This window comes from Dreissena polymorpha, chromosome 15 (assembly GCF_020536995.1).
Source record: "Dreissena polymorpha isolate Duluth1 chromosome 15, UMN_Dpol_1.0, whole genome shotgun sequence".
In the NCBI taxonomy this organism is placed as follows: Eukaryota; Metazoa; Mollusca; class Bivalvia; order Myida; family Dreissenidae; genus Dreissena; species Dreissena polymorpha.
The window spans coordinates 35,588,417-35,601,278 of NC_068369.1; the positions used below are offsets into that span (position 1 = coordinate 35,588,417).

Consider the following 12,862-nt stretch of genomic DNA (forward strand, 5'->3'; position numbering starts at 1 on the left):
TATTTCATATAAATCACTCTTCCGAGTAAACGTTGAAGGATAGTACGACATAATTATGTTAAACATATAGATTGTCCAAACATTGGTCTGACACTCTAAGCTTCTACTGTAATCGGCAAATATTACGCCCTGAAAACAATACTTTGCTTATAATTATGGCTACGGTAATGACATTACATGTAAATCATCGCTTTTCATTAAGAGAGTTTTACATTATTGACAAATACAAATATTAGATACACAAATCGACTTCATAGTACTGATTGTATATTTACATTTGTTTCAGCTGTATATGTAGGTGTCGCTGTGGCAGTTGGATAAGTGTGCGCAGTCGCAGCAGTCATTGTTACTATTGTATTACCAAGACAGTATTGTGTTATATGTGTTAAAAGTTCAATAAATATCCATGTCACATAGCTGGATCATACATTTTAAATGTCGCTTTCTTTGAAATTATGAATAAATACGCGACATATGTTAATGATGCAATGCCCTATAAATCAATTAAGACATATATTGTATTTATATGTATATGTACCCTACATTTTGAAGATTAGTTTTATACATGTCTGCATGTTTTTATATTTAATACATGAACAATCAAACAACTGATCTTAAATTATTTTCATTCATTCCTGATGAAACTATTTCAGATTCCAGATTCCTGCATTTTATACCTTATATAAGCAATCTTCGTAGTTTCACAAAATTTAACGACAAAAACAGAACTCTCCAAATGATTCAATCGTTTCGCGTTGCAACGCTTTATAATTGCACAAATGGGACGAATACTGACACAAATGACACTTCTACCGCCGTATCACCCACGTTAGCAATCATATCGTATGACAATACCGGGCACTATTGCGTGCAATCAGTTGAAGGCACTGTCGATCATTATAACTCAGCAGATGAACGAACTGAGAGCAATTGTGATACTGATCATTATTATTCAACCGAGGTCACAGACCAAACATATGAGCGTATGAAAGATGGCAACGATGAATATGACCAAACAACGAATACCTTATCATCTGAATCCGATAGCAGGAAACGGGAAAATATCTACAACAAACTCAGAACAGACCAGCACGGAGACTATGACTACTTTGCAAGACCCGATCATAACATATCCCGTCCGGGCAACGACTACAATAAAACTAATTTGGCGAGCATAAACGACGGAATCGGAGACTATAATCATATTGTTAGTAAAACTATTGAACGAGTAAATGGCAAAACAGATCGTGAACAGAGTTGCTTTGACTTGTTGCATGGGATAAAGACACAACTACAACCATTAGACGATACGGATTATGCTCACGCCAAAATTTAGACAGGAATTGAGTGACGTTATTATGAAATATTTATTAGTGTTAATTTTTTAATGACTCAAAAGCCACAAAATAGGTATATAACATATTGATATTTTATTTTTAAATACCTATTTAACTATAGGCATGCCTTATTTGTAGTTGTGATAATACTTTTTCTGTGCAGACAAAACTCTAAATCAGAAAACTTTTGCAACAACGTGTATGACAAATAGTACATTGCTTCAAAATTTATTACAATATAGTTTCTACCTATGAAACATTAGAAACACGTTTAAACGGTAACATCAGCACGAACGTGCCATTAATTAGCACACCGCAAATTGTTTCGCAATTATGCATTCAAATTTTCAAATTTTTCAACTTTAGCTTGTATGTATATTACATGGCATACTATATCAGGAAGTGCGCTTGACAAGGCATTCACTATTATCTCGTTTGGTGATAATAAGCTTTTAATAATCAACTCAAGTCAAGGGAAGGAACTTCTACGTCCGTTTTGTATCTTCTACACTTATGAACTCACATAATTGGTTCCCTTTGAATCTGCTACACACTGCTTGATATAAAGGTACAGTTGCTGTAGATAGCATTGTTATATTTAATTGTTAATCTTATATGCATAATATTTTGTTCGAATACGTGCTCACATCAGTCCAAACATGTTCTGAACGTCAACGAAGTACAGTTACGATGCATACTTCAATACATCATAAACAAAATACTTCAAATGAACATACAATTCAAACCATAGTTACATTTGTTGTTTCCATTGAAGTTGAAGTACAAACACATAGCCAGAAGGGCATACTATATTTCGTATATATCTCCTACCCCTTAGCATATATATTGTATTTAATACACATATCCTACCTATCTTAAAAATTAGTAATAAAAAAGCTTTATCAAGGATATCTTCACTCATTGGTAAATATATAACATAATTAAAAATTAAGCCTAATTAACATTAACAGGAGATACATTTGTTTAAGTTACATCGGATGGCATTTAATTTTAAACAACTTACCAATATAATACAAACCAATACAAACAAGACGACATAAAACATAAACATGATTAAAGCTGCAACGATCAAGTTGATGCCTAAGAGGTTTAAACCGGTTTAATATCGCGCAAAACCTCACATTTTGTCTAGCATTGTTGACAAAAACACGTGCAAATACATATCAACCTACACCCACTGTCATGTTAACATTCAAGTATTAACAGACGATTCTGAGACATACCATGTTGTCGCTCGGAAAGCATAAAATTACCTATTTATCTCAATTTGACCTTGACGTTTAAGAATTATTAATCGCGACTGGTGTTTTCTATTTGCATATTATGCGTCAAGAGTGTAACAGTTGTACATCGTTTGTTCGCATGCATGACTTGAAAAAGATGTATCCACATCACTAATTCATGTTGCGAAATAAAATTATTTAGTTTTAATAGTTTATGTTGTTTGTGTCACGTGTTAAACGTTAACAATAATGAAAACCTTCGTTAATGAGGTGCCGATACAATATGTGTCATGTTGTTTCATGGGCATTTGCAAAACAACGCAGGTTAAATTACACGACCACCTATAAGCAATGCCGATTTAGACATTTACAATGAGATATATCAAGGTTAATCGATCCACCAATGGTCCATTAGTATTTATCTCTTCAAATAAAAAACAATCGGTTAAACATAATATTGTTTGTGTTTACACCATTACGATAAGGTACACCATGGACATATATTTACTTGCGCGTGCTTTTAAATATTGCCGATAACCTTCAATATATATTTTCATGTTATTATAATCTACTGAAATATAAATAATAGTTTTAAATATTAAGTCAATTATATTCAAATGAAGTTCTTAAGTATATTATAAATCATTTACGTTTATAATATCGCATTCGGGCCAAATTTTTTAATTCAATTACATTTGAATTTAATATATCCCGATCGTGCTGCACGTGTATATCCCGTGTGCAATGGTGTTAAACAATGGACACGGGTGTTCAGGAAAAAAGGTAATAATTAGTAGATGCTTATTAAAATAAACGTAAAATCGATTTTCAAATAAAATTTAAAAGAAACAAAAGTTATAATGGTAATGTGTTTAAATAACAGTTTGAAAGAAATGTAAACCTCCGTATTCGGGTCGGATTATATCGCTTTACTTAATATTTGTTTACGTGTGCGTAGTCCGACCCGTCTGATCTGACGACTTTGATCTTCATACCATACATGGCGTCGTAATCCCCGCCTTTGATATCAGTATATGTTGCACCTGCTTTATGAGCAGTGTGTTGGATATGATTATAGTCATTACCGGCATTCTTTCCATTATTTAATCTTGCTGAAGTTTTATCGTAATCGACGCCTGAAACGTTGTCATCGTTATGTCCGCGTATCCCGACATGGTCGTAGTCACCAGGGCCGTCAATCTTTAGTTTGTTATAGATATTGTTTGATTCATGGTTATTATTTACTGAAGATAATGCATTGGTTGTGTAATCATAATCGCCATTATCATCTGTTACACGTTCATATGGTTCTTCTTTGTCGTCTATTGAATTATAGTTATCGGTTCCATTATGTTCCTCGTCTGTTTCATCTGCAGCACTAAAAGTGATCAGCGTTTGTTTCATATGACTGTGGGACTATCTCTAATATAAAGCAGCTATGGTTATCTACGGGATTATCCAACTTTTTCTCATCATCAATTTCTCGTTCTTCGCCGACATTAGGTTTGTCCGTGTTCGTGTTCATTTTGCAACGTAATACTCCTCTGAAATAAATTAACCATGCCAATATTAATATCATTTAAAATTGATACATGCTGAACAATATCGTATGTGCATGCTTGTCGTCTTAAAAAATGTCTGTATTTAATTGTTGATTAATATATGGGTTTTAAAATTTTAATGGATAATTAAACGATTTCATTCAAAATACCCAGAACTTAAATTATAAAATACACGACATCTGTTATATCGCCTAAATCGTGTCGTGGACCACCAAATCACTAAAATGTGTCTCATGATCTGAATCATCCTAAACATGGTCAATCCATCTTAATCGTGCTGAGAAATATAAATAAAAGGCATTCGTGCATATACCACTATTGAGATATGATATTTTTTTTGAAATAGTGTCGATATATAAGGTTGATTTCTCGTGAATATCTGCTTTAATAGATTTTTTAATTAAGCATATTTTTTGTCTTGAATTTTGGTAAGGATATAACATACGATTAGAAAAATACCTTTTTCTCAGAATAACGATTGCAACAATTGCTACACCTATAAACACTATTCCAACTGACACCCCAATACAAACGCCTACTGCTGGAAACTCTGAAAAAACGTGGCATGACATTTATGAGCTGTAATAACACGAACTGTTATGTAAAATTGCACATAAAATACATATATTTTTTTGTTATTTGACAATGTTAAATATGCAATCGAGTATATGGGATATGTTTGCCACGTATTTAAAAGTGACATAGAAGCTACGATTTTTACCATGTTTCGAATCTTTGGTCTCAGTCATCATAGAGTCCGACTCAACAGATGTTGACAATTCAGAAGAAGGAGCATTCGATGATTGAGAGATCGATACTTTTGCGGTAGATAAGTCCATCACTTGAAAACCAGATTTAGATGCATGTGATACAGTAACTGCAAATGTTTGTTCAATCAATTCAGTTTCTATAGGAAGATTGACAGGTTGCGATCGTTTTTTGAAACCGCATGCAAATACTCTTTTTTGTTTTTGATGATCGTTTTACTATTTTCTCGATTACCACATGTTCCCAGATCATAATTGAAGCCTTAATGAACAAAATGTTATGCGCAATATATGCAATTTGAAACAAACGGAACCTGAAGTGACCTATTGCATGGCGTTATCGTGCGCATTTATGTAAAGTAAGCAACCAAATATTAGCATTGGTCTGCAGGCTTTAATAAAAATACGTATATATGTGTCGTTTTTTAGAATGAGATAAAAACGAGTTGATATTAAATTAACTATCATACAATACTTTGTTTTATAAGCAGCGTCAATTAGATTACGTAGAACGTTACCATAAACTCGCTTACAAACCAAATCATTGTGGTAATTAGGGTTGGTTATGGTTGAATTCCATTTTAAAACAATATGATCGTTAACATCTTAAAATCAATAATATTGTCTACATAAGCATTGCACTTCATTGTGGTTGTTATGTGATTACCATTGCTGACACAAAGGGCGTGTTTGCTGCCCTCGCAAAGCCTGCAAACCACTACTTCCATGTTTCAAAAAAGCAAACTGCTTGTCATTACTTTCTTTGAATAGTTCTGAAATATGAAACGCATTTTTCGAATAGTGATAACAACTATGATAATATGATAATGCACAATACACTGTATATGTTTTTGTTATAACAGCTGTTCGACTAGATTGTCCCTATATGAAATGTACGTACGGCTAGCCTAGTGGCTAGTTTTACTGGGCCGTACGACTAGCCACTGTCTTTAATAATATGCTCAGGTATTAAAATATTAATTGTACATCAATTAGGGTCTACTTTATTTGTACACTAGTGATCAGTCCAAATTAACTGGATATGACCACTAGAGCTATTACCATTTGTTTATAATGTAAGGAAAAAAAGTTTTGCTAGAAATGAATTACATTTCTCATCCATTTTAAGCTCTCCTATTATCATTAAATATGTATATATATATATATATATATATATATATATATATATATATATATATATATATATATATATATATATATATATATATATAGGGGAGCTTTCCTAATCAACCCGGCGTCGGCGTTCCCGTAAGCGTTGTGATGTTAGTTTTCCTACCACCTCAAAATTTGACCTATGGCTTTTATATTTTGCATACTTCTTTAACAACATGCTCCCAACCTATTAACAAGAACAGACAACTGTATCAAGCATTTTGTAAGAATTGTGGCACTTTGGTTACTAAGAATATGCATCTTATTGATAAATCTATGTTAAAGTTTGCGTACAACCTCTAATATTTTCTATGTCACTTGACATATTGCTATCATATTTTACATACTTCTTAACCAACATGACCCCAATCCATAAACAGGGGCAGACAACTGTAACAAGCATTTTGTAAAATTTATGACCCTTTTTCCACTTAGAATATGCAAATTATTGATTAATCTTTATATATAAGTTTGCGTACCACCTCAAATGTTTTCTATGTCCATTAACATATTGCTTTCATATTTTGCATACTTTTTTACTAACATGACCACATTACTAACATGACCACAATCTATAGACAAGAGCAGACAACTGTATCAGGCATTTTCTAAGAATTATGTTCCCTTTTTTAAACTTAGAAAATTCAAATTTTGGTAAAGTTTTGTGTATAGGTTCACTTTATTCCTAAAGTATGAACGCTATTGCTTTAATACTTGCAACACTTACAAACAATCATAAGGGGACTGTGCAGGCAAAGTTATGTAACTCTGACTGGCATTTTTAAAGAATTATGGCCCCTGTTATACTTTAATCTTAGATAATTTAAATTTTGGTTAAGTTTGTGCTTTAGTGCATTTTACTCCTAAAGTATCATAGCTATTGCTTTCAGACTTGGAAAACACGCTTACTACGTGTATCGTAAGGGGACTGTACAGGGCAAGTTGCATAACTCTGGTTGGCATTTTTCGGAATTATGACCCTTTTGTGTCTTAGTAACTTTGAATATGTTGTTAAATTTTGTGTTTAGATCCACTTTACTTCTTAAACTTTGGATAAATAATATTATGTGAGCACACCATATCACATGAGTTGTTTTAAATTGCTTATTAGTAATATATTTATGATATGTTTGTGGTTTATGCCAGAAAATAGTTTATATTGCTAATTGTACCGATTAAAGTGCCGCCTGGATTCAGGGCGCTGAACTTTCTATGGTAAATTGTGCCAGATGTTGCAACTCCCAGGGACCCGTAGGGTCAATAAAGCTGGGAGTTGGATTATTGCAACTAATATATGAGCAAGACTGGGCTAGAATTTATTAATACACTTTGTTGGCGATAACTAGTTATGTTTCATTTGCATGATTTCAAATATTAAGAGACATTCTCTCAAAAGTGAAACGCTTTAAACTCCGATCAGTGTGTTGTCCACAGAAACATGCAATGCCCTAATGGCAAAGGAGTCATACATTTCCTTCGCTAGTTTTGTTATAATCAGTTTTTGTACCAAAGTAAGTCACGAATATTCGACAGGTCGCTGAGGTTCGTTCATCACTATCTATTTGGAACATTAGTTGTTCATAAACTGTTATCAATAATTTGACGTCATGCTGATTAACACCAAGCAAAGCTAGTTTATTGTGAGGTTTGAACCAATCAGAGTTAAGCATTCATTGTGTCGAGTCGAAAAATTGAACGCATTCAAAATACACAAAAACATGTTTATAAAACCGATGAGAAATCTGATGTATCGATAAGAAAGTTTCAAAATAAAGTTTGTTATCTTTTTACATTACATTTGATTAAATCAGCTGTTGACAATTAAGATTATTGCTATACCAACCGTTTAGAACGAGGAACACCTTATTGAAAACTTATATAACGTATTATCTTAACTAAATATTGTATTATTCTACATTAAGATATAGGCACAGACTGCAAAAGAAACTGTCTTGTATGCACTAAAGATTTATGAAAATGTATTTCAATAACTTATATATTTGCAAAAAATAAAGTTCCCAGCGGTTTGTTTACATTCTGCATAGCCCGTGTGTAAACGTGAAAACCCCGTTGAGTCTGCACCCTTTATACTACTGTGCTAATATATAGTTTCTTTAACTTTAACATTTGGTATACGTGTACGACAATTAAATGTGTTGATCACCACACTTAAAGTTAGGATCTCTTAACTTCGGTCAGGTCAAAGTCAATACAATATGGTAAAAATGGTTAATGATTAAAACAAATGACGATTCTTAGAATGATGGTTCAATTTCGCTTTATAATTATGACGATATTGTTTAGTTATTGATTATAATTTTGTTAGTTAAATATTGTGAACTTTGTGTCAATCATTCCTCATTCTTTATGAAACAAAACTGATAATGTATAGGATATAGCAGATGTGGGTGAAACATTATTAACAATTTAACTAGACGGATTTTGGGATACAGCGTAAAGCAATACCCTTAATGGGGCCTTTTCACTGATTTCGGCATGTATTGAAGTGTGTCAGTAAATGCTTTATATTGATAAATGTAAACATTGTATCTAAAAAGCTCCAGTAAAAATAAAAATAAAATTAAAGAAGGAAAAAGATATCCTTAACTGGGCTCGAACCACTGACCCATATAGTAAAAGTCAAACGCTAAGACCACCATCCGCGCTCATACAGTTAGTGATATGTTTTATACTTTATATAAGCAATTCTTGTAGTATCACAAAATAAAAACAACAACAACAGAACTCTCCAAATTATTCAATCGTTTCGCGTTGCAACGCTTTATTAATTTCAGGTCTTTAAATCGTCAAAAGATGTATAATATGGATATTTTAGAGCATGATAAATGTTCAGGTATTTTTGTATCCTCACAAATATCATAACTACAACGAACATTTGCGATTCTGAAACATCCTTTTAATTTTTGTCAATTTGCCAACACGTGAAAAGGTCCCTTTTAAATATTTCATATTTACTACAGAAATCCGTTCGACAGCACCGTCTTGTTGATGGGGGCACATCTTCCGAATGATCGGGACCATTATCGTCGGTGGCATTTGGTTGTTGCATAGAACGTCGTCCGATAAGTGCATGAGTTTCAATAAACCTCTGGTCAGCTGCGCATTTCTGTGAAGCAAGATACATTACGGTAAACAAAGCCTTCTTGTTTACGCCAGTAGTGCAAGGCTTCCTAAATCGGTATAGTTATGTATTATAAATTGATGGCAATGTAGCTTGACGTATTGAGAACGTTTGTGTATCATTTATAGACGTTAAATAAATAAATAAATGAATTGCATAACTATTTTTGTCATGGAGCATGACTAAATGTGTTGGGATCGCTAGAACGTGATCATAATTGGTGCTTACAAATGGTAGACTTTTTTTGCAATTTATCAAGACGAAGCATGCGTTTTCAAGCAAAGACTATTCTATTTATATGTGAACCCCTCAAATAATGGTTTTCAGTGAACTATAACCCTGCAGTTTGGAACAGCACACTGAACCTTGCCGGTGGATACAGTGCCATTTTAAGATTTATTTAGAGTCCATGCCAGGGTGCAGACTCAACGGGTTTTTCAGGGGTTTACACACTGGCTGGACAGAATGTAATCACACCTTTAAGAACTTAAGAAGTTATTGAAATACATTTTCAAAAATCTTTAGTGCATAAAAAACAGTTGTTCTTTCAGTATGTGTCGATGTCTTAAGGTATACGAATGAATCCATGATTACGTCTGAAATCGGAGACAAATTGTTGACGTTGCGTGAAGCAAAACCGTGTTGTACAAATCAAATTTTAAACAAGACCACACGCTTATTAAATAAAGAAATTTAAGTATTTCACATTGTCATAAGCAGCATAAAAATTAGTATGTTATGCTAGTTTGCATTCTTAAGAAAAACTGTTTTAAAAGGTGAAATAAAGCACCATTTACCGCCGTGTTTAAATCCATTAAAGTGAAAAGGTTGATCCCCACAAAGTCACGTGATCCTGCAACCTCAAGCAAATGTTCACTGACATACGACAATCGCTCAAATATTTGTTTGTGTAGTGACTTACACGAAGCCCATAACATCCAATATGAAATACTGCCTGTCCAGCGATGCTCAAATCCTCAATGAAGCAAGCCTCGTCTTGCCCGCACACTTGTATTCTGGGACATGTCGATTGTCCTTGCTGTTGTAGGCATGCGTAGCAAAGAGGACCACGTTATGTTGAGTAGCCTGTACAAACGAACAGATGTATAAATTCAGCAGAGTAAAATCGCAGTAAATCAAGTCAATAAATTATGACACTTCCTGCATTTGCAGTAATTATTACTGACAGAAATCATCGTTATATGCTATGTTAATAATTTAAATCGCAAACCAGCTGTATCCGACAGAAGGTCAATATCATAAAACGTGTATATTTTTTTTATAAAACAAATGCATAACGTAATATCCCATTCAATCTAAAACAATTGTATTTAAAACATTACATTATTAAAACCCCTCTGCCTAAATCACTGCAATGTGTATATTTCTTTACGATTGTGACACAAGGTCTAAAGCATTAGAGACATGTTCAGTCACTTAGAACCTGAACGCAAGCATACGACGAATTACCTTTGCTCCCACACAGATAAAGCATACAATGAATTACCGTTGCTTCTACAGAGATGAAGAATACAACGAATTACTTTTTCTTCTACACAGATGAAGCATTAAATGAATTACCTTTGCTTCCACACAGATAAAGCATACATCGAATTACCTTTGCTTCCACACATATGTACATTTCACATGTTGCCAGTAGGGCAACACTGGTTGCAGACTATATGATCTCGCTTGTGATTAAAACGTGTGTTACTCAAAACACCATCATTAGCATTATCTATTTCATCCGTCCAATGTTTCGCGGTGACATTTTGACCATCTGACGATAAATCTGAAAGTTGCCTTTTTGAGCTGTACATTGCTACAAAATGAATAAATGTTTATAGTTATAAAACATAACATTCTAGATAAAGAAATCATGAACGTACTATCGTTAAAGATTATGTTCTTCAGAAACTGTTTTCAAATCAGGAAAGTGACAAAAATATGCATTAAGCTGAGGACAAAACACACGAAGATATATAAAGATTGTTCATAGTTTGCAGAAAAAAAGCTAAAAGGGTTCGTTACTTCATGGGATTAACATGCATTACATGTATTCGTCGGTGTACATATTTTCAACGAAATACTTGTTGACTTTAATGCATATAATGCGTGTCGTTTCAAACAAATCTGCACTTATATTTAACTCCGATAACATTGTGAAGTCTACAAGTACATAAAGGGTACAGCATATGATATTTCATATTTCAATTATGCATTATCTTAACATAAAACATCGTACCCGAAAGTATTTTTTTAAGTCTGATCCTTTGCCATTCTTTACGCATACCCATTTAGCGCAACCCTCTTATTTAGAGCGCGCTTATTGCTGAAAAAGTAATCATGTAACTTGGCAAGAACTTTTTTACACTTTGGTCCCGGCATCCAAGTGAGAAAAGCATATGTCTACTAGGCGTCACATGGACGTCGGTAAAGCATTCCTTTAAATTAAAAAGCACAATGAATTTGAAGAAGCAGCTCACGCTTTTGTTGAAATAATAAATCGCCTGCTAAGCGCTTATATATTTTAACATTGTATTAATATAATTTTTAGTTCAATCATCATGTAAACCTAAATTAAATAAGACGCATTAAATTTTCTGACACTCATACAATAATCATATTAAATGATTTCTAACCACATTATAATGCCCATCATTGTAACGTTATCACACGTGACTTTGTTATGATCCATAAATATGTTTTCTATTATAAACGAAATATAGTTGACGTGAAAATAATAAATAATATGTTACATAATGACATTATAGCGCCTCTATTTGGAAAATGTCAGCTTGCATATCGACAGCCCTGGAGCTTTTATTCGGTTAATAAAGGGAAGCAACTCCGACAGAAATCGACATTGGGAATGTGAAAAGGGTCTATTGTACACACATGACCTTACCTTTAGTGAAATGGGAAAATAACCCAGCACCAAACTATGGAACTGTGACTTATAATGTGATCTAGGCACTTTGTTCTAAACGGATACAATACGCCTATGAGAAAATGTGCTCGCGAGTTAACAGAATATATTTAAGAAAACTCACAAACAATGGTGTGTTCAAGCACAAGTTATAGTAACTAAAGCTCGATTGGTCAATGTTGGTTCCGGTACTAGTTAAATTCACCCTTGTTACTCTTAAGTATACTTAAATATACTAAAACGTATCCGACCAATTAAGACTGTACCCGATTTTACTGTCATAAAACGCTCGGAATACGAAACACTTTTCTCTTTGAACAAAGTCTGACTCAACAAACTTTTTGAGTAGGAGTGTCGATAACATAAAGGGCATTTTACAGAACATTGACATAAATATAAACATAACTAATTTAAAAAAGCCGGCAACGACCGATTTAGCATAATAATTGTCAGGTTCGTTTGAGTATATTTTATGTACCCGGGGTACATTTAAGTATACTTAAGAGTACCCGGAGTACATTTAAGTAGTACCCGAGCCGACAATGACTAATCGAGCGTAACTAAGAAAAACAACAGCTGAGGAAACTATGACAATAAATTGACAGACAGAAAGCCCCAAAAATTGAATAATGACCTAAGACAAAAGCTGAGGTCCATGTACAGTTTAGTAATTCCTAGCTGGTTGCTGTAATGCTATTGGGCCCGAAG

At 33.5% G+C, this 12,862-nt stretch overlaps 1 protein-coding gene and 1 long non-coding RNA gene across 2 annotated transcripts; both read right to left on the bottom strand.

Moving 5' to 3' along the window:
* Window positions 1-3,448: 3,448 nt before the first annotated feature.
* Window positions 3,449-5,684, bottom strand: LOC127860668 (uncharacterized). The gene is made up of 4 exons (XM_052398907.1): window positions 5,578-5,684; window positions 4,865-4,984; window positions 4,603-4,693; window positions 3,449-4,125 (listed from the first exon to the last, which is right to left on the bottom strand). The coding sequence occupies exons 1-4, from the start codon at window positions 5,636-5,638 to the stop codon at window positions 3,960-3,962; spliced, it is 438 nt and encodes a 145-aa protein (XP_052254867.1). The 5' UTR covers window positions 5,639-5,684; the 3' UTR covers window positions 3,449-3,959.
* Window positions 5,685-8,886: 3,202 nt separating this feature from the next.
* On the bottom strand, window positions 8,887-11,028 carry LOC127859839 (uncharacterized). The gene is made up of 3 exons (XR_008039475.1): window positions 10,844-11,028; window positions 10,148-10,311; window positions 8,887-9,210 (listed from the first exon to the last, which is right to left on the bottom strand). It is a non-coding gene; the product is annotated as an uncharacterized LOC127859839 (long non-coding RNA).
* Between the last annotated feature and the right edge of the window lie 1,834 nt (window positions 11,029-12,862).

What these genes read in the sequence shown, in the direction of transcription:
- LOC127860668 (XM_052398907.1), bottom strand. Translation starts at nt 5,638, where the DNA reads ATGGAAGTAGTGGTTTGCAGGCTTTGCGAGGGCAGCAAACACGCCCTT. An exon ending in CGCCCTTTGTGTCAGCAATG is followed by an intron (nt 4,985 to 5,577) that starts GTAATCACATAA and finishes CTGGTTTTCAAG; the next exon opens with TGATGGACTTATCTACCGCA. An exon ending in ATCGTTATTCTGAGAAAAAG is followed by an intron (nt 4,126 to 4,602) that starts GTATTTTTCTAA and finishes AATTTATTTCAG; the next exon opens with AGGAGTATTACGTTGCAAAA.